Below are 21098 nucleotides of genomic sequence, written 5' to 3' on the forward strand. Positions count from 1 at the left end.
ATTCTGTTTATGTGTGTTGAAGCCTGCAGTCACCAAAACGCTCAGAAATAGCAACTTCAAGTGGACTTGACTTACAAGATTATGAGTTCTTATAGTGCAGTTACAACAAGCCTGCAGTAAATCCACTACGCTTTCAATCACACAGGCGGGAGCCCTCATTTAAAACTTTGCCCGTGGAAGCATAACACACGAGTGTTAGCTCAGACTACTAAACCTTTCCTCAGTGAGTACCCCGGACTCCCTCAACATTTTGTGCGAACATGTGTAATTATGGAAGCATTTGCTAAAAGTGTCAACGCTGGAGGCTGTGATTACCTCAGCAAGCTTCCTTGGTGTTTCAAGCTGGCCTGTATTACACAGAGCGCGCGAGTGGGAGGGAGGTATGAAAAACCAGATGGCACTTACTGTTTCCTCAAAAGCTGTTATCGTGTAACGGAGGGCTGTTGTGGTGGAAATTGGAATAGAGGGTTTTCCTCAGGCCCGCTCACATGGTTCACCAGCCGGTTACTCCTGCTGAAAAAGCAAGCTGTGAGGCAGAGCAGCGAGGAGGAGAAGCATGGGAGAAAGAAAGGAAGTGAAGAAAAAGGAAGTGAAGAAGGACGAGATGGATAGAGCTGGAGCAAATACGAAGAAAGACTATTTGCGTAATCGCACGTACTAATTGGTATCGTGGTCGACGCGTTGGCTGGTAAGCCCTCCATTAGAGTGGCAAAAGTTGGCAGAGGCAACGCCCACCACGGGTTTGTTTCATCACTGTGTGCCAGACCCTCAGGGGGGTGAGGAGGGGGGGTGGTTAGCTCAGAGGCAGCTGATGAGTGTAAAGATAAGGAACCTGGGAGATGAGCATTTCTCTGTGGCTCTTATATATAGGATAATGTTTTCATAAACATTGCTGCCAAGTTTGTTATGAAGATTTTTTTCAGTCTTTTCTTCTTTACTTCAGAAAACACATCTTGATTTTATTCATTTGGATCCCCATTAACTGTGCCCTAGAGCTCAGCCAGTCTATAGAGATACTGCCAGCTAAGTACCTGAAATGTAATTTTGGAACACCAACAAGTAGAAAGAGGAGAGGGCTGTTTAGAAAGCCTGTGACAGGAAAATGTCTGAAGCACAGAGGGAGGGAAAGATACTCGGGAAAATAAATGATGTAATATGGCTCTGATGTAGCAAACACTTTAAAATATTGTTTTCAAGACTTTGAGAAATCTGTCTGTTTTTCAAAACGGCAGCTAGTTATCTTGTTAATGTGATGCTTGTCTGTAAATGATAAATCATTGAAATATTTTTAGGGCAGTCAAATATTGCTCCTAACGCTCGCTCAAAAGAGCGGCACAAGTCGTACTTTGATTATTCAGGTTTAGTTACATATAAATCCTGTAATGTAATTTTGTTCTAGTGAAACAATCACAAGTAACAAAAGTGAACGTAATGTTTATCGTTCACTTACCATCATATAGACTCATTTGCCACTTTGTTGGGTACACCTATACAACTGGTTGTTAACACGATTATCTCATCAGATATTCAGAGATGTAGGCAGGATCAAGAAGACCCACTGAAGTTCAAACTGAGCATCAGAATGGGGGAGAATGGTGGTCTAGGTGACTTTAAATGTGGCATGGTTGTTGGTACCAGACAGGCTGACCAAAGCACTTCAACAGGCATTTTCCCACCAATCAGGAAAAAAAAGAAAAAGAGAAAATATCCAGTGAGGAGCAGTAATCTGGGTGAAATGCCAGAGGTCAGAGAAGAATAGGCAGACTGCTTTGGGCTGATTGGACAATCCAGCATCACAGCAGCAAAACCTCTAATAGACACGCCGGTCCACAGAGTCCACTTCACACTCTGCTTCTCCAAAACATGGAATGAACACGCATGCAGACGTTACAGTTGATCAACTGAACGTTATTTAAATGCAACAGTCTGAGTATCTGTGACCTTCCCTTTATGACCACACTGCATCCATCTTCTGATGGCTGCTTTTAGCTCTGTGCTCCATGTAACGAAGCTCAAATCATCTCCAACTGGTTTCTTGAATATGAAAATGGGTTGACTACACGTGACTATAAATGGTCTCCATAGTCTCCAGCTCTCAATCCAGTAGAGCACCTTTAGGATGTGGAGAAACAGGAAACCAGCTTTCATGGATCGTGGAAAACTGCAGTATCTGTGTGCTGTCATTTCAATATGGACCAAAATTTCCGAGGAATATTTGAGGGACTTTGTCTCGATTCTTCTCGGAACAGATTCAACAGCTCTGAAGGAAAAAGGAGGTCCAACATTTTGCAAGGTGCATCTAATAAATTGTCTGATGAGTGTATTCTGTAGAGCCGCTGTCGCTAACATTATGTGAAAAATTAAGTTGTTGGCTGTGGTCAAAAATATCTGTCACAATTTGTATAATTAGGACTCAAATGCAGGACACGAGCAGACTGATTAACAAAAGGCAACTTCAGGGGGCTCTCCACCTTGAGCCTGGGATTCTGGCTTTGCTTAGGCACTCGGGCCGCGGCTGGTGAGTCGCCAAGGTTGTCCCAGGAGGACCAACTCAGGGTCAACCGCGACCCCCCCTCAGAGAAGAGCAGAAGAGAGCACTCTATCCCTCTTCTTCTCTTTTATTCCCCCTCTCTTTCTGCCAGCTTTCTCCCCAAATTCACTTTCTTTCTTTTTCTTTTCTGTCCGTTATGGTTGTAATAATCCAAAATAAAAAAATCCTAATAAAGTTCTAATAAAATATGACTATCAAGTGGACAGTTATAATAAATGCCACAATGCCCCACTTGTACTAACAATTCTGATTGCTGCACTGTTGGACACGACAGGGGAAAAGAGTAATAAACTTTAAGCATCAAATCTCCAGATGGTGGAGAGAGAATCAAAATCCAAAAGGACAAAGTGACACAAGAAACCAAACTCACTTCCAGAGTAATTAATCAAACCATGAGAAACTAGAAATCAAATGCTAAGAACTAACATTCAAGATCTACCAAGATGATAATTAAAGTGAAATAGGAATCAAAATACCCATCCATCCATCTTCATCCGCTTTATCCGAGGCCGGGTTGCGGGGGCAGCAGCCTAAGCAGAGAAGCCCAGACCTCCCTCTCCCCAGCCACCTCCTCCAGCTTATCCGGGGGAACACCCAGGTGTTCCCAGGCCAGCCGAGAGATATAATCTCTCCAGCGTGTCCTGGGTCTGCCCCGGGGCCTCCTGGTGGGACATGCCCGGAACACCTCACCCAGGAGGCGCCCAGGAGGCATCCTTGTCAGATGCCCGAACCACCTCCGCTGGCTCCTTTCGATGTGGAGCAGCAGCGGCTCTACTCTGAGCCCCTCCCGGACGGCCGAACTTCTCACCCTATCTCTAGGAGGAAGCTCATTTCTGCCGCTTGTATCCGCGATCTCGTTCTTTCGGTCACTACCCAATCAAAATCAAAATACCTCAAAATAATAAAAACTTAAAGCGCTAGAAGAGTAACAATGAACAGAAAGCCTAAACCAAGAGACCCAAACCAGGACAAGAACTTTATAAACCTGTTGAATTATGCTGCGATGTTATCTCGTTGTTTTGTACATTAGCTTGGGAGAAAACAGAAAATGACAGATTTATACCTTAAACTGACAGAGACAGTTCCCTTTGCTGTGAGAGCAGTTTATACTGCAGGCATCAGACTTTATTCTGACCATTTCCTGCTCTGTTACTACTGCCGACCAGAAGGGAGAGCTAACGCGAGAGCTTCAAATTGATTTACATCAGTGAAGCCAACACCCTTAATATCAGCCAGCATGGGATGTGCTATGTTTCTCTCCATCTCTTCACTGTACTTCACATCTCGGCCCTCTTTCACTTGCTTTGGTTTCTTGGCTTCAGTTCAATTTTCTTCAGTTTTTAATACATTTCTTAAGCTTTGCTCTTTAAATGATATTAATATGACAGATAAGTTGTGAACATGCATCACTGCACCTGACTCACTGAAGGCTGCGAGCACAATCTGTCTGGTGTGTATTACTGTTACTCATGCGTATGAACCAAATGTGCCACTACTGCACGTCTTTTAGCCAGCAACACCGTATGTCTGCTTGGCATTCATGCACATGTTAGACGTGACTATATCAAACTGTCTCTCACACACACACATATTCACACAGACGTGTCCTCTCCAGTCTTATTTTCCATCTGTTGTCTGATCGATTGATGAGTTCAGACATAGCAGGGGTGGATATGTCCCCCTGAGCTGTTACCGTGGTGACTGAGAACCCCGCCCCAGGTCAGGCTGTCACTGGCTCCAGTCCCGCTGCTACAGTTAGTCAGAAAAGGACAGAAAAGTGCAGATACACCTGTTTCTTTGTATGTTTATGTGCGTGAGTGATGGCAGCACTCTTCTCTCACATTTCATTTGGCCTTTGTTTTAAAATAAACAAAGTGAAACATGATTAAGATGAAGAAAGAGAGAGCAGTTAGTGACATTTGAATCCTCGCGCAGACGTGGTGTTTTACCTGTGATCTCATCCCGAGGCAGTGAATGATGATCATGATGCCGAGGAAGCTGACAGCCTAACAGGTTCTCTCTCTGCCCCTGTGTGCTCTCCCTCCTTCATCCTATAAAGACAATGAATGGGCTGCGAAACAAAGCCCGTGTCAGGGGTCTTTATGCAGTCCAGTCTAGTGTCTGATTAGAGACGATGAGGTGCTACACTAAGATCAAAGGGGTTCCTCTTTTTGAAGGAACTGAAGTCAAATGAAATTCAATTTGCAACTTAAAGTTACACAAACTGAGGGAGGGTCAGGGCCATTTCTCAGTCGTGACCTGGCAATTTGTCTTCACGAACTCAATTTTACTCAGAATTTAATTTTTGCTTGCACTAAATCCTCTCCAGTCTTACATTTGTCTCTGAACGAGATCTGGTAAAAGACGTGATTGACAAACTACAAAGAGTACGGTCGCAACTGAAGTCTCCTCAGATGATGTTCAGAATGAAATTGCATTTTTCAGAGACAAACAGAAATGCGTGTGCAGCCGGTGGCAGCGCCGAGGAGCTTACTTAGGATACAGTGAGAGAGGCTGAAACACACATGCTACCCACGTTACAAAACACTGGCTAAATCTGGGCACTAATTTATATTTTGAGTGCATGAGTCATAAAGCAGAACAGTATAAATGTATTAATACATCAATAAAGATGTTACATTTTTAAAAAAGTTCATTGTTATTGGGCACATCTTTGCTGGGTTTCTGTGTCCAGTTAGATTTGAGAGATGCTGTATAGCGATTTACATCACACCAGCAAATATGGCTGAATTTAATGGCTGAATATAGAAAAAAGTTATTAAAATGGAGGATTTATCCACTCAACATAGAATTGTTGTCTTAAATCCAAAGTAATTTTGGTGCTTTGTGGTTTGGGGCTTATTATAACTCCTTTTACAACATGAAACACACAGCGTGCCATTTAGTTTCTAGGTTCTATGCTTCCTCCCCACCTAAGCAGCATACTCACAGGAACACTAGAGGTCCGTTAGCTTCGGACATATATGCCGTTAGTGTTTTGTTATTTTCTTTCATATTTCAAAGTGAGAAAAGAGGCTGAAGAGAAGATTTGTCCAAATACAACCTGTGTCTGTGAATCTTGTTTTGACCACATCTTCTAAGAGGAGTCAGAATCAACAGTTATGTTGCCAAGAGAGGCTACTGAGATTAAACTGAGCCTGAATACAGACACTTCGCGCACCTCTGGAGATTTTCACTTGTAGAAAACCGGCGTTTGATCTCTGCTGGAGTCTAAGCAAAGGACCTGACTAACAATTGACCGTGAATTTGCATTAGAAGATTGCTTTCAGTGTACTGTGGCTTGTAAAAAGCTATGAACTTCGACCTTAGATGCTGCTCGGTGTTTCTTAAGGGCACTCTGGTTTGTCACTGTCAAAATGACGTCAGTGTCAGTGGAGCTCCTTAAGCCATGTTGCTGTCACAGTTGTGTCACTGCCAGGAAGCAGCATAGCACTGGCTTTGAGACAAAAGGCAACCTTCAGCCCAAACACAGAATTTACTTCTTTATATTTGTGTCCATCTCAAAAGGAACACTTGAAAAGTCATTGTAAGTTTGCTATTGTTGACACAGGGACTATATTTTTTATACTATATATAATTGTAATATGATAATACAGTAATTCCGATAATTATAATATTACAATATCATGATAAATACATTATAAATTGAATAATTTATAAAACATCCTATATTATAATTTACTGAGATGCACACACATGTGCAGCTCCCTGGATAAAAGCACCTTTGACAGCAACAGCAACTCCAATAACAAACTGTTACAACCAAAGTATGCAGAAGAGCATCTCTGAACGCACAACATGTCAAACCTTGACGCAGATGTGCTACAGCAGCAGAAGACCCCACTGGTGCCACTCCTCTGTTAGGAACAGAAAACAGAGGCAAGGCAAGTTTATTTGTACAGCACAACTCAACAACAAGGTGATTCAAAGTGCTTTACAGAGACATTAGAAACAAAAACAAATAAAAAGCATGATTTAAAATTGATTAAAACAAGCAAACAAACAAACTAATTAACAAACAAACAAACAAAACAGATAAAATCAGAACAGTAGATAAAATCAGTAGTTAAATGTAAGTTTTGAAATTTAAGCTTAAAGTGTGGATTTGGTGCTTTATTCAAATGCAGCTGAGAACAGGTGAGTCTTCAACCTGGATTTAAATAAACTGAGTGTTTCAGCTGATCTGAGGCTTTCTGGGAGTTTGTTCCAGATATAAGGAGCATAAAAGCTGAATGCAGCTTCTCCGTGTCTGGTTCTGACTCTGGGAACTGATAAAAGACCGGATCCAGATGACCTGAGGGATCTGGAAGGTTCATACTGGGTCAGGAGGTCACTGATGTATTTTGGTCCTAAACCATTCAGAGCTTTATAGACCAGCATCAGCATCAGAACAGAGGCTCATGTTCACAGTGTTTTTTATTCGCTGAACTCAAATGACCTCCACGAGCATCAGATCTGAATCCAGGAGAGCACATTTGTGCTGTGTGAAATGGGGCAGGTGCATCACGGATGTGCAGTCGACAAATCTGAGGAACTGTGCGATGTTATTATGTCAGAATAGACCAAAACCACATTCATGTTTCCAGCACCTTGTTGATGGGGTTCAACCGGGTACCAGTGAGGTGGACCTATTAAAGAAGTGTAGAAGCATAGAAGTGTTTTTGCTGCATAAGACGTTTTTGTACACCATCAATACTTCTCATTGATGGTGTGATTTTAATCAATTTTACCAGCATCTACTGATACTCAAAACTTTCCCTTTATGACCTCCTTGTGAATTAAATGATAGTCATTTATAACAGGTGTATGTGAGTGTGTGATGTAAAAAGTGTTGGTGACTCATGTCTCCAATGAGCTAAATTAACATCTCTCCTTCATTCACTCTCTCTCACTTTCTCTGACTTCTAACAGATGGCTACTGAATCATTTACCCATATTTATTATTCATTCTGGCCAAAGAGCAAACATTTAGCTAACTGACATATAAACCAATATGCAGGCTGATAAACCCAGGCCAGTATCTCAGGCTGTTGATTTAAGGAATAGTTGCATTTGACCTACCTTCCTTCCTTCCTTCCTTCCTTCCTTCCACCCACCCCTCTGTCCGTCCGTCCGATCTTGCACAACAAATTGTGTTTCTTATGTGTGCGTTTGGGGTTCCTGCTGTTTTTCGGTGAGGAGGAAAGAGAATAAAAAGGACAAATGAGGGGGGGAGTTAAAAATGAGTGAGTACACTGTGGGAGGCACAGAGGCTTATATCAACTAAACCAACCAGAGCAGCACTGTAGGAGTTTTTTCATGCAATTCCTTCTTCTGCACACACCACCCACCACACTGTGAGAGCAGCGGTTTTAATTGATTGTCCTGCAGAATCTTACATCTCCCTAAACAGGAACCCTGTGATGTATGTTTTTTAAAAATCACACTCAGCTGTTTCTTCCTTCCACAAGTAATAATAATAATAATAATAATAATAATAATAATAATAATAATAATAATAATAATAATAATGCATTGCATTTATAGGACTGTGTTGTACTGTAAGTGAAAAATTGTTTCTCTATTGTTAGAGTTTTCACAAAGATTAAGACTCGTGCTCATGGACACATCAGCTGGGAGGATATTTGCTGGGACGGCAGTTGGGTCTTACTTTAAGATGCTAGTTTTAATTAAGCTATTCTTTCAACATTTAGTGTAATGCACAAAATATGGTGTTAGTCTTCCTGCTGAGACAAAGCTTTCTATCTCGGTGCAAGAGTTCTCATGTGTGCACTGTATTGTACTGCGTGAACTTAGTTGAAGCCTCTTCTGACAAATTCCCAGGTTCATTCCAGGAGACGAAAGAGGGAGAGATCATTTGGAACAAAGTGATTATACAGCTTGAAGCGTTAGAAAATAGCAACTGCATAACCAGCAGTGACAAAATAATTCAATAATTAACTGTGACAATAAAATAAAATCACAGCATCTGTTGCAATAAATCTGCTCATTTCCAGTAGCCAGTGTGCCTTCTTAACTATTTGTTCTTGAGTAATGTTTAAAACCCCTACAAAGAGCAAAATGGCAACAAAACACCTTCAGTATCTTAATCTTTGATTAATTTTTATTCTTTATTATCCAGTTTCCTTAGCTTCACCTCGTGCTATGTTTCCCTGTGTAGTGCTGCTGGAGTCTCTCCGCCTGATGCAATCTACTGGAATTTGTACACATGAAACATGATGACTGTGTGCCGTACGCGCTATTGGTCTCTGTCGTGGAAGTAAAGGCAATCACGGCTATTCTGTATCCCTCAGCATTACAGAGGTCCTTCAGTTGACTTTAGGATGTGGCTGTGTCCAAAATCAGTCACTCCTCACTATGGAGCGGACTGTTTAGAGGTTGCCACTATGTAGTGGGGCAACCGTGGGTCAGGGGGTTGGGAAGCTCATCTTGTAACCGGAAGGTTGCCGGTTCGATCTGTCTGTCTTTGTCGTTGTGTCCTTGGGCAAGGCACTTCACCTACTGCCTACTGGTGTTGGCCAGAGGGGCCGATGGCGCGATATGGCAGCCTCGCTTCTGTCAGTCTTCCCCAGGGCAGCTGTGGCTGCAACTGCAGCTGCCTCCACCAGTGTGTGAATGTGAGAGTGAAGGAATAGTGGAATTGTAAAGCACTTTGGGGGTCTTGAAAAGTGCTATATAAATGCAATCCATTATCATTATCATTATTATTATTATTATTATTATTATTATTATTATTATTATTAGTGTTGTCCAATAGGGAGAATAGTGGACACGGAGCATCCTACACTGGCATAAAGAGTAATTTCCAACTCCTCCTTATTACCCATGATGATAAATCAACATTTCGACCCAAACAGAAAATCCAGTTTGCACTTGCACGGAGTCAGACGTGCACAAAAAGGTCATAAGGAACACGTAAACTACATCAAACACTAACAGGAGTAGGAAGTACCAACACGAAAGCCACACAAAGATCTAACCTTCAAAATAAAACATTAAAAAAATCAAACATTCCCACTGTGCAGTTAGATCGTGTTTCTGTGTTTCTTAGTTAGTAGTTATCCACTTATTCTTCCTTCTTCCTGCTTCGCTCTGGTCAGCATGTCTCTCTGGTGTCTTGTTTTCAGTTTTACTTCCTCAGCAGTTTTGTGGTTATTATTCAGACCTGTGTGTCATTACCTTCCTGGAGCCAATTCCCTGATTACCTTCATGGGTATAAATAGTCTGGTCTTCTTTAGAGTCTTTGTCAGATTATCTCTGTCTTCCTTTGTGGGCATAGCTAGTTTGTGGCACTTGGCTCTAAAGGTTTTTGTTCTTTCTTTCTGTAATGATTACAAATGCATATCTTACTTCAGCCCATGTGTTCTGAGCAAATTGTTTCATGCGAGGCATGTAACGGAGAAGCACCACTGAAAAATACACTTTGATTATAAAGGATTTTTAGGGGAAAAGAGGTATTGCCTAAAAATAATGAAAAGAAATTAACTGTATTTTCTTTGTCTTTTCTCCCAGAGACCTTATATGGCACCATCATTCATCCTCCTCGTTTAGGAGTTTTATGACTTTTATAAAATTCTCTGCGACTGTCACTGATCTTGGCTGACTTGAAGTAAAAACTGATGATAATCTCAAATCCTGGCAATGTATAGAAAATAATGCAAAATTAACTGTAGTTTACCTGAATTAATCAGTTAATCTAAAAATCAGATTTAGGGATAGTTTAAATTTGTGTCCTTCAAGCACTCGTTTTATCAGCGCAGAGTGATTTTTATAGTTAACTTACTGAACAAAAATTCTAAAAATGTGCCAGCTATGAGTAAATGATTTCAAATAAAACCATAGACCCATCGTTCTTCTTTTAAATGGCAGAAACTTTCAGTCAGAAGGATAAATACAGATGTAAATAACAGTGCTAATCACCGAGTAACCGGGCTCTGTGGTGCCATATTGTGCGTGCTTGCTTGAGGCACTAAAGGCCCCCACAGACCCACACAGGTGTTTTTAGTTAACATGCTAATTACACCTGTATTGTTTTGCTTTTTTTTTTTTAACTATAACAGTGTTACAAATGTAATGTAACAAAACTGTCAAGCACTAATAAAATGATAACAGTGTACCTATCCTAACAGGTGCTACAAAACTCACATGTCCATCAAGCCCGACTGGTAGACGCCCACACAGTCCTTAAAAGAGCTTTCATCAGTCAGCATAAGTGAAAACACCTGCATGGATGCGCTGTGGGGTTTTAATGAAAGGAAATCATTAAAGTCATGTTAATGTTCCTTGTAACACCTTTGATTTTCATGCTCTTGCTGTTGCAAAGGTTCATTTTGGAGAAATGGAAACGCTGTAAGTGAGCGATGGCTCTCTGAATACTGTTAGAGGTGTTGCAGCGTCAGATAATGACACATTACAATGAGCAAATACAATATGGATTACTGTGTGTGTAACAGAGTCCACGGCAGACCTGATGACATGCTCACGGTTGCCGTACACAATCACACGCTCGCAGCTTTCCAGCTCAGCCGACACTCCAACAGCATGACGTCAGTCCGCACAGAGGCGTGATTGCGGATGCCGTGCAGGTGCGTCCACCGTCCCTGCAGCAGCACCGCAGACCACGCCCTGTCACAATGTGTTGTACACGTTTAAAGTTATTCCATAACACACAATCAATCACTGAAGAAAAATCAAAGAGGATTTTCTTCTGCTGGAATATAATTTGAATCCTTATTTTAACACACAAAACTGATCCTGTGACTCAAAAGCTGCAGACCGGTAATTAATGTCGTTACAATATCCAGGTGCGCTCACATCACATTCGTTAACAGCTCAACAGCGACACGGAGCATAAGCCACGACGTTATCAGTATCACGCCACGACAGCTGTCACGCCAGATTTGTCACGCAGCGGGGAGCTGTCACCTCTGCAGGGTATGTCATTGTTACTCACTTATCATGGCTGACAACTCTGACCAGGCCATCGGCTAAGTTCACTACAGTGCGTCTCATATAACGCTCGCAGACATGCTCAGAGTGAACGGACACGTTTTTCTGTCTGACAGATCCCAGTGACTAAAAGCGACTTTATTCATTTTCAGAAACACCAGTCACCTTTGAGCTTCGAGCCGTCCCTGAGATCGGTTAGGTTGTCTAAAGATTTATTACAAGGGTAACCCAAACCCCCTTGTTGCCATAGGACCCCCTTCAGTTGTGGGTGTGGCTAGCCCTGTGAAAGGCTCCCGAATGAATTTTATTTGGAAATCTATTGAAAAAATAAAAGAAACTGCAGAATAACCAACACTTATTTGTGTTTGTTTTGTTTCATCCTATAACTCTGGACCACTTCATGGTGTTCATGAATAAAATGGTGACTAATACCACTAAAAATGAATATTCCTGCATTACCGAGAAGGAAGTCAACCGGGAGGTGCCAAACTCCTTCTTTGAGCCAAATCGGCCATGTGTTGTGCTTCCCTTGGCTGATTTAAATCTGCCACTCTCTAAGGCCAACCTTCACCTTCCTCATGTCCATCACGTAGGTGGTGCCAATGGCCAGACGGCTGTAATGTGCAATATGTCTGTAACAGTAATGAGTATAGCAGGCTGTGGGACAGAGGGAATTGTTAGTGAAAGCATGTTTCTGCAACATTTCATTAGATAAATATGTGTATATATTTTTTTCCTAATAAATCTAATAACATATAGTTTAATTTGGTGCTGATATGTCTATTTATTACCCAAAATATTGACTCTCAGATGGCATTTTTTAAATTTTTTTTAGCAGAGGAAGCTTCTATACATCTGAGCCTTCGCTCTAATGGCCTCAATCCATTTTCATACTATGAGTCATTTATTTGTGTATTGGTAGGCTTTAGCAGTAACTACCAGTATGCTTAGTATGGCTATAACATGTTATTTAGAAATGTTGTCTCAAAATCTAACAAACAAACAAAAACTTTTACCCCAAAATGGTTTTGGACTTTTCTAACTGTGGTTGCACCAAAGTCCCAGAACACAATCTAACTTCTGCAAATGGTTGTTGCTGCAAAACGGAGCCTGGGACGTCCTCTGAATATCAGCGGACTGAATGAGAAAGCCATTTTTAGAGCCTTCATCGCCATAACAGTTAAAGAGCAGTCAGGACTGATGGTCTGAAGAAAGATGGAAAGATGAGGGAGGTCGAGGATGAAATGACGGCGGTGTCAGGAGGGAGCGAGTGGTTGGATTAAAAGGAGGGAAGGAGACGAGAGAAAACAGGAATAATCAGCGTGTTAGTGAGCTGTTGAGGCTGGGATGAGGAGGGAGTGGCTTCAGGTGTGAATGCAGTTCTATTTCTATATCTGCGTGGATGACGGGGAGCTATTTTAATCCTTCTCTCGTCTCCTCGTCCCCCATCTCTTTATCTTTTTTCTTTCTTTTCATAATTAAATCAAATGACACTCCTTGTCTTCTAACAGTACAGACCGAACTAATTCTCACCACTCGATCACAGAAATGTAATTGGGTCTGTGATGCTGCATTTCTAGCTGTGTGATAATCAAGTATGCAATTACCGTTGAGCAAATTACTGCACATAAAGATGATACCATAAATCACCTGTGATAATCCACCTATCAGTTTGCTTAGCTCGTCTATGTCTTTACTTTTTGGTCATAAGTACGGTCCTGAAATAAAATGCTGTATCACTCTTCCCTTAGCGAACCTATCGTCTACTCCCCTTGCACTGCTTTTCTTTTGTTTATACCTCACTTCGTCATCCTTTTCTGCCTCCCACTCTGCAGGCATCGAGGTGAAAGTGGAATAAATAAGTGCTCAGGTCGGTGGACAACGTAAAAACAGAATGAATCAGAGGTGGAGTATAATTGGGAAGGTGGTTGAATGGCAGATAGAAGGGGAGAGGAGGGAGGGAGAGGTTTAGGGATGAAGGGCAAGATATGAGGATAGAGAGAAAGGGGAAGCAGGAGGGCAGACTAATGAGAGACCAGGGGTGAGATCACCAGACACGACTTTTTTTCTTTCTTGTCATTTTGAGGACTGAAGGCCACAGAGGTGTTTTTTAGAGAGAAAACAAGACAAACAAAGTGAAAATGAGACCTGTGAAGGGCTTTGTGTAGAGCATAAAAGGCTGGCGTGTTTGTAACGTGTGCGTGTCCACATGTGTGTCCGCGAGCTTCGCGTCCCTGCAGCCTGAGGGTGTCCTGCCTTCTCCTGATGGAGCTGCTTTCTTTGTTCTCCCCCTAAATAGCAGTTGTCACGGCCGTCCTCCCACACAGAGGGAAAGAGCCAAAAGTCCCCCAAATAATCATTGTTGTTGTTTCTCCTCTGTGTTCTTCGCCTGCCGGAGACCCTCTCGTCATCACAGTCGCTATCTAAGCGCTGCAGCCGTCCTCCGACACTGTGCGCGCCGGCCTCGTGTTTTTATTTTTCGACACGGCTCCGCGCAGCCTACAGAGCATGAAATTGTGGTATTAATGTGCATCTGCGAAACAGTGACAGTCCTGTTCTTTCTCTTTGTCTTCTGTTTGTGTGGGTTTACACATGCACACGCGTTTGCTCGTTAAGGATCCTGGCTGCAGCAGGGGCACACATGAACATCTCAGTGGACTTGAGGACGTTGAGAGCTGTGCGAGTACTTCGACCTCTCAAGCTGGTCTCGGGCATCCCCAGTGAGTTTCACTTATACTAAATCAATGTGCCGTTGTTGTCCTTTTCATCTGGATCTATGTATGCGCAGGCTGCGTGTGATAAAGAGGATTAATGTGTAAGCTTAAGCAAGTGGCAAAATAAAAGCAACCCCGTTATTGGCAAATACTGATATTTGGTATCAGCATAAGGGTTTAGCACTCAACACCCGTACAAACCCATATGGAAAAGATATATATCAATCTTATAAAGTTTGTATCTGTCTTGTGTGAAACTTGTATGAAAAGCATACAAGAGTGAAAACAGATATAAGATCCCTTGAAAAATTATATAATGAAACTTGTATGTTTTGGATACTTACTAAAACAATGTATGAAAGTAATGAGAAAGTGGCCACTTTCATGAGTAAATCATGTAAGTTTTTACTATTTCTTTTTCATATGGGAAGTTTTATTAGTTTTATTATGTTTACAAATACAAAGAGCTACATGCACACACACACAAACAACAGCAGAAGCATAACCTCCTTCTTTCAAACATAATTTATGTCAACAAATTTGCAACACTTTTCACTTTGTAGCGATTTTTCACTAAAAAGAAGTTCTAAAGGATTTTATGAGAAGCTTCAGCTGATTCATTTAAATTGTTGTGTGTGTGTGTGTGTGTGTGTGTGTGTGTGTGTGTGTGTGTGTGTGTGTGTGTGTGTGCGCTCTCCCTCCAGGTCTGCAGATAGTCTTGAAGTCTATAATGAAGGCCATGGTCCCTCTGCTACAGATCGGTCTGCTACTCTTTTTTGCGATCCTCATGTTCGCCATCATCGGTTTAGAGTTTTACAGCGGCAAACTCCACTACAGCTGCATCCCAAAGCCTGGGATCCTGGGTACAGACGCTCAGAGTTCATCTTTGAATGTCAAAGAGACGACATTGTCTCATGGATAAGTTATGTTTGTGTACAGCAGTCTCATGCATGTTTATGCACTTCTTTAGGTAGTAGCTCTGTACTCATAATCACAAATGCATACACACATGGGCACAGACACACACCATACTAGGCTGCACCTGGAGATGTGATCAAACCAAACCCTCTTCTGTGTAATTAAACCCAACAATGCAGGCTGGCACAATGGCTCATTGTACATTCATAGGTATCATTAACCTCCGAGCAGCTCCTGTCACACACGAGCTGAATGGACAGTTTGATAACACAGACATACTCGAGTATTTTGTGGTCAGATTACTAGAAAGTGGACATTGATTGGTTTAAGCGTTTCATGCTAAATCCTAAAGTGGACCAGATCCGGTTTTTCACTTTCACTTGTCTTACTGTGGGTCTGTTTTTCTCACTTTTCATCTCTCTCTTCAGAAAATGAGACTATGGACTCATCTGAGGTCGAGTTTCCGTGTGGCGTGCGTAAATGTCCCGCCAAATACACCTGCAACGATACCTGGATCGGGCCCAATGATGGCATCACGCAGTTTGACAACATCCTGTTTGCTGTACTCACCGTCTTCCAGTGTATCACCATGGAAGGATGGACCACTGTACTCTACAATGTAAGACAGCTAACATGCACGGCTCTGCCATTCATAGTATTTTGCTGGATCGCTGCAAATTATTAAAGCATAGCAGTAGTTTGTTACAATTCAGACTCCATTAACCTCAATGAACAGAAAGCAGCTTTAGCTGCAGGATGTTAATGACTGCTAAGTGGATGTTTGCGACCTCTGATGTAGTTTAGCTGCGGATGGAGAATATGGGGGAATATGTTAGTAGGAGATGATTGCAAAGAGCTACGTTGGTTTTCCTTAGTTCTCATCCTGCCATTTTAAGACCTCTGGACCTCCTGTGAGTGTTGTGAGCTGTCTCAAAAGTTTAATCTATAAATAATGACTCTAACTTCTGTTATGTGTCCCACTTACCATTATTTTTATTCAGTTAGTAATTGAATAAAAACAATGGCGAGCAGGACAGTTTGTGTTTTTCTTCAATATGAAGAACACTAAAAGAACGGATGCATGACATGCACAGCCTTTAATTGTTCATTTTTGCTTGTATGCTTTTGCTTTTATCTCAGTAAAGCAAAACGCACGCTGCTGTGCCAGGGTGCAATTTGCGGTCAGCTGCCTGCTCTTTCAGTTTTTATTGAGATGGATGGAGGCATACGATTTGCCAGACTGATTGCATTATGTCGTCTAAAGTGATGGTGAATGAGCTTTACCGATGAGTGAGGACCGACAGAGGACAGAAAAGGATGACATCAGCGCTACTGTGCTGCTGAAAATGATCTGCGGACAGTGAAGACGTCCTGGGGTTTAAGAGAAATATGTACCTGCGCTGTGTACACAAAAACTAAAGCCACTTGAATAAACAGCAGTTGTGTTGTCATGCTTAGGTCCTGGTGCTATAAAATAAAGAAACAACGTGTTATCTAATGATGTCCAAGAGAATAACCCCCACAGATCTATGGACACAGTATCTGTATCGGTTCCTTGCCTGCAGACCTGAACCTTACACCTGTGTCTTTCTGCTGTCTTTTCCTGTGGCAGCATGGGTCATGCTCCAAGCTGTCTTGAACTAGCTAAGATTTTTATATATATATATATATATTTCAGACCGACGATGCCTTGGGCCCCAGATGGAACTGGCTTTACTTCATCCCTCTAATCATCATCGGCTCCTTTTTTGTCCTGAACCTGGTGTTGGGAGTCCTCTCTGGGTAGGTCCACTGACATTTTAATCTGTCGTGGGTTCAGCCTGTTCCAACACTGATGTAAATTTAAGGGGATTTTTCTTTTTTCTTTTTTTAAATTCACTGGCTTTTTCATTTCTCGTCCTCTATCAAATAGTTGTGAGCTAGAAGAAGTGTCATCAGCAAACAGCCAAATTAAAGATTTAGAATAGAAAATGAAATTAAAATGACATCTTCCTGGTTCAAGTAAGCGTTTGGTCAGTCTACACACTACATTAGAGTTACTGTGTAGTTTGCTAACAGACGCAGGTTTAGGGCTCTGCTGTTCTACACCTGTGTTGGGCTCGTCGTTCCCTGAGATGGGCTGCAGCCATACAGCCAGCTCGGTTTGTTTGTTGATTTAAGATGACTTAGACTTGCTTTGTTCACCGATAAATAGAATTACTGACAAACTAGCTGCTGCCAACTCAAACCGTTTCACTAGGCGCTGTCTATGCAAGTTAATTAGTTTTACAGAAAGGTCAGTTCACGATCCATTGTCATTATCTCCACAGGGAGAGAGAAGAGATTAAGTTCAAGACAACAATAGCTTTTTCTTCGAGAGGAATACTGCATCCCTGTGGCCTTTAAAAGTGTGCCTCATCTGTTTGCTTCTGCAGAGAATTCGCCAAGGAGAGAGAGAGAGTTGAAAATCGCAGAGCCTTCATGAAGCTGAGACGCCAGCAGCAGATTGAGAGGGAGCTCAACGGCTATCGGGCCTGGATCGACAGAGCAGGTGGCTTTAGTCCCAGTCACAGATGAACTTTTCCTCAATAAGAAATAAAAATAATCATTTCTTTCATCTTCTATAATCCTGTCAGTTGTGAACCATGGGAGGTATTCGATGCAACATATAAGCGTTACGTTTTGCAACAAAAACGCTGTAAATACATCACAACAGATGGCGGTAGAGCTCCTTCATGTGAACCATCAGCTGCTCAGTTCTGACCATACTTTTTTTTTTATAGAGGAAGTTATGCTTGCAGAGGAGAATAAAAATCCAGGACCTTCTGCCCTTGATGGTAAGTCAACAGGGATCTTTGTTTTTCCTGCTATTGCAGTACATCCTATCTTAGTTCATGCTGGCAGATATGCTTTAAAAAATGTATGCTATTATTTTTTGCACTGCGGATCGGCTTTAGATTGGCACACACTGTTTAAGATTCAGACATAGGAATAAGAAGTCTTTCCAGTGAAATGTATTTCTTTTCATTGTGTTTGTTCATTTTTGGCTTCTATTGTGGCTCAAGCTGATCCAGACTGTTCATTGTGATAATGACTTTATTCTTGCTTATGAATAACTCCTAATAACTTTAGTAATCCTCTGATTTTTCATTGCCAGCATCCAGTCAAAGTTTCAGTTTGTATATGTTTCGGTTTATGAATAAAATAATGACATGCTTCTTAACTGTTGCTATGCTGAGTTAGCATTTACTCAGAAATATCTCAAAAGCATAAATATAAGAGATGGACATGGCCTCTTGATCTGAAAACCGATGACCTTTGACGTGCATTCTTTTTAAACTCATCTGATTGCAAAAAGTAGTCCGATTATATGATGCAGGATTTACAATACTGCGTTTGTGTGCGTTTGTGTAGGTATTTACCTACACAGAGTTGTTTGTGTGCGGTCCTCAAAAAACAAAAGACAGAAAGAAAACAGCATGCAGCTCACCAAGGACGATGCTGACTGGCTGACAACATCAGGGATTAGAAAACTGCTGTGGTGATTGTTTGTTACGCTCATTTCATTTAAGCTTTTCGTTTGTTGTAATTTTGCTCCACGCTGCAGCTGGCTGAAGAACCAATGACAGCACAGGCAGCAGCAACTCACAGACTGGTTGTTTGTGACACTCCAGGCTGGTGACAGCAATCAGTAGTCAGCAAAGTTGAACTTAGGCAAATACGAACACAAACGCAGTGCCATAAATCCTTTATCCTTAAGACAGACTCTACATTCTTGCTGTATGACCTCCTGTTATATATGGACTCAACTGCAAGTTAAAAAACGAGGCACTGCTGTATTAGCGCGCAGCGCTCCATTTGCTCGTCACGTCTGATTTAAAGAGACAAAGATGGCCTAAAACGCTCATTTTGAGGTTTCAAAACAGGACTTCAAGAATCAGTGTGTGTCCGTCTTTTATATACATGCAGTCTATGCTCAAATGTAGCTCACCAGTTTTGATGATCACCTGACTTGAGCACCATCAGCATCTGAAAATGCAAATTGCTGTAGTTAATAGCTGGTTACCAAATACCTGTAAAAATAATAATACTAATAAATTAAGTTAGTGCTCATGGTAAACATAATGCTTTGTTAAGATCAATAAGTTTGCATGCACAAAGTAAAATGAGGAAAAGGTTGGCTGAGCTTTCTTGTCAAAGCCTTAAATGATGCTGTGATGTATTATTAGATCCTGAAGAATATCAGGGGATCAGGATGTACCACAAAACATCTTTTTATGCCATTATGTCATTATGAAAATGTACCGAGCTGACTTTAGCCTTAGGCTCACATTAAATAGGTGGGAACCCATCTTTATATCTACTTCTAAGTACGCAGCACAGTGTAGAAGTTCAGGATGCTGTCGTGCATTTGTAGAAATTACTCGTATCATATCATCTGTCTCAACAATTGCCACACAGAGAGCACTGATAGTGTGAAGCTTGTCATTAGATACAGTGCCCAACGGATAGCTTAGTGCTCCTCTGACTCTGACCCTCTCAACACTACTGTGACCTTTACTCGCTGCACTAGCATTTTATTAAATGTTGATTGATTGGCAGCTCTCAGGAGGCTCCCAGAGTGGAGTACAGGTGGTGTCTATGGTGAGAACCGTTCTCTCTTCTGCACTTTGCGTAACCCACTTCTTACCCCATTTTACCACACACAAGCACAAACACACACATGTGCGGCCACTAATAAGCAGAGAAACAAACTCTTAGAGAAAGGAAAGAAAATCCTTCAAGGATGTTCTTCTACAACAGGGGTGGGCAACTCCAGGCCCGACTCTCCAGGTTTTAGATATCACCCTGGGTCAGCACACCTGAATCAAATGATTAGTTCATTCCCAGGCCTCTGGAGAACTTCATGACATGTTGAGGAGGAAATTTAGCCATTTGAATCAGCTGTGTTGGATCAAGAACAACAAGGATCTAAAACCTGCAGGACTGGCACTTGAGGCCTGGAGTTGCCCACCCCTGTTCTACAAAGACACAGTGGTTACATTTAATTGTGCAACACTAACCTGTAGCAGAAACACACAGCGGCTGCAGCTGTTGTGATAACAATAAATGCAGATGCTCTTATAGCTTTGATTAAAAAGAAAGGTGGTGCACAGCAGTTGCCTTAGCAACCACCAGTCTCAAAATGCAGCCGTATGGATGTGTGACTGAGCGTGTGTGTTTTGGCAGGACTCTGTCTGCTAGAGTCTGGTCTGCCATTAGAAAACACTGCTGTGTGTGTGTCTGCGTGTGTGCGTGCACGTTTGGTCAGTGGTTTATTAAAAAGTCCCCAAGCAAATATTGCCTGCAAGTAGATTCAGAAATCACAACACAGAGGAAAGGTGTGTGAAGGGGTAGGATAAGATGAAAAGGTAATCATAAACACATCCATCAGTGAAAAAGGTCAAAGCAGGCTCATCACGTCCACTTCCAGCATGTGTGCGCTGCACGCCGTGTGTGTGCTTGTGCTGTACGGGAGCACTCGGTAACGGCTCAAAAAAGAGGAATGCATGGACTGTTAAGCAGCCTCGGAGCATGGTTTGCCATGATGAAGAAGCATCCGAAGATTTGCATTCAGCTTTTTGGATCATTGCACCAACATTAAATGATCATTTTTGTCTCATTTAGCTGCAGCGTTATTGAGCTGAATTTGCCCTTTTAGCTGAAACTTCACAGACTGTAGCTTGACATGCATTTTACTCTCACTTTGATTTCTTCTCATCATTTATTTTCATTCTTTTCATTGCATACTTGCATAATGCCTTGGTCCAACTATGGACGTTGTTTTTTTTAAATATGAGGGTGGTTATGCACAAGGCAGTTTAAGGGTGTTGTTAAGAATTCCTCTACTCAAAATATTCAGTACTATAGCAAAAAGTTAATTCTGTTTTCTGGCCACATTCACCCAGAATCAGCCTTGTGTCGCT

General features: G+C 41.8%; 1 protein-coding gene across 1 annotated transcript in view; it reads left to right on the forward strand.

Moving 5' to 3' along the window:
* The window catches only part of cacna1ea (calcium channel, voltage-dependent, R type, alpha 1E subunit a), a 114071-nt gene that overhangs the window by 58033 nt on the left and 34940 nt on the right, over window positions 1-21098 (forward strand). The window contains exons 7-13 of the mRNA XM_026158661.1: window positions 14138-14241; window positions 14940-15098; window positions 15582-15772; window positions 16832-16935; window positions 17568-17683; window positions 17916-17969; window positions 19735-19776. Of these exons, the coding sequence (XP_026014446.1) occupies window positions 14138-14241; window positions 14940-15098; window positions 15582-15772; window positions 16832-16935; window positions 17568-17683; window positions 17916-17969; window positions 19735-19776 (770 nt within the window). The remainder of the gene's footprint in view (window positions 1-14137; window positions 14242-14939; window positions 15099-15581; window positions 15773-16831; window positions 16936-17567; window positions 17684-17915; window positions 17970-19734; window positions 19777-21098) is intronic.

This window comes from Astatotilapia calliptera, chromosome 23, assembly GCF_900246225.1.
Source record: "Astatotilapia calliptera chromosome 23, fAstCal1.2, whole genome shotgun sequence".
NCBI classification, from domain to species: Eukaryota; Metazoa; Chordata; class Actinopteri; order Cichliformes; family Cichlidae; genus Astatotilapia; species Astatotilapia calliptera.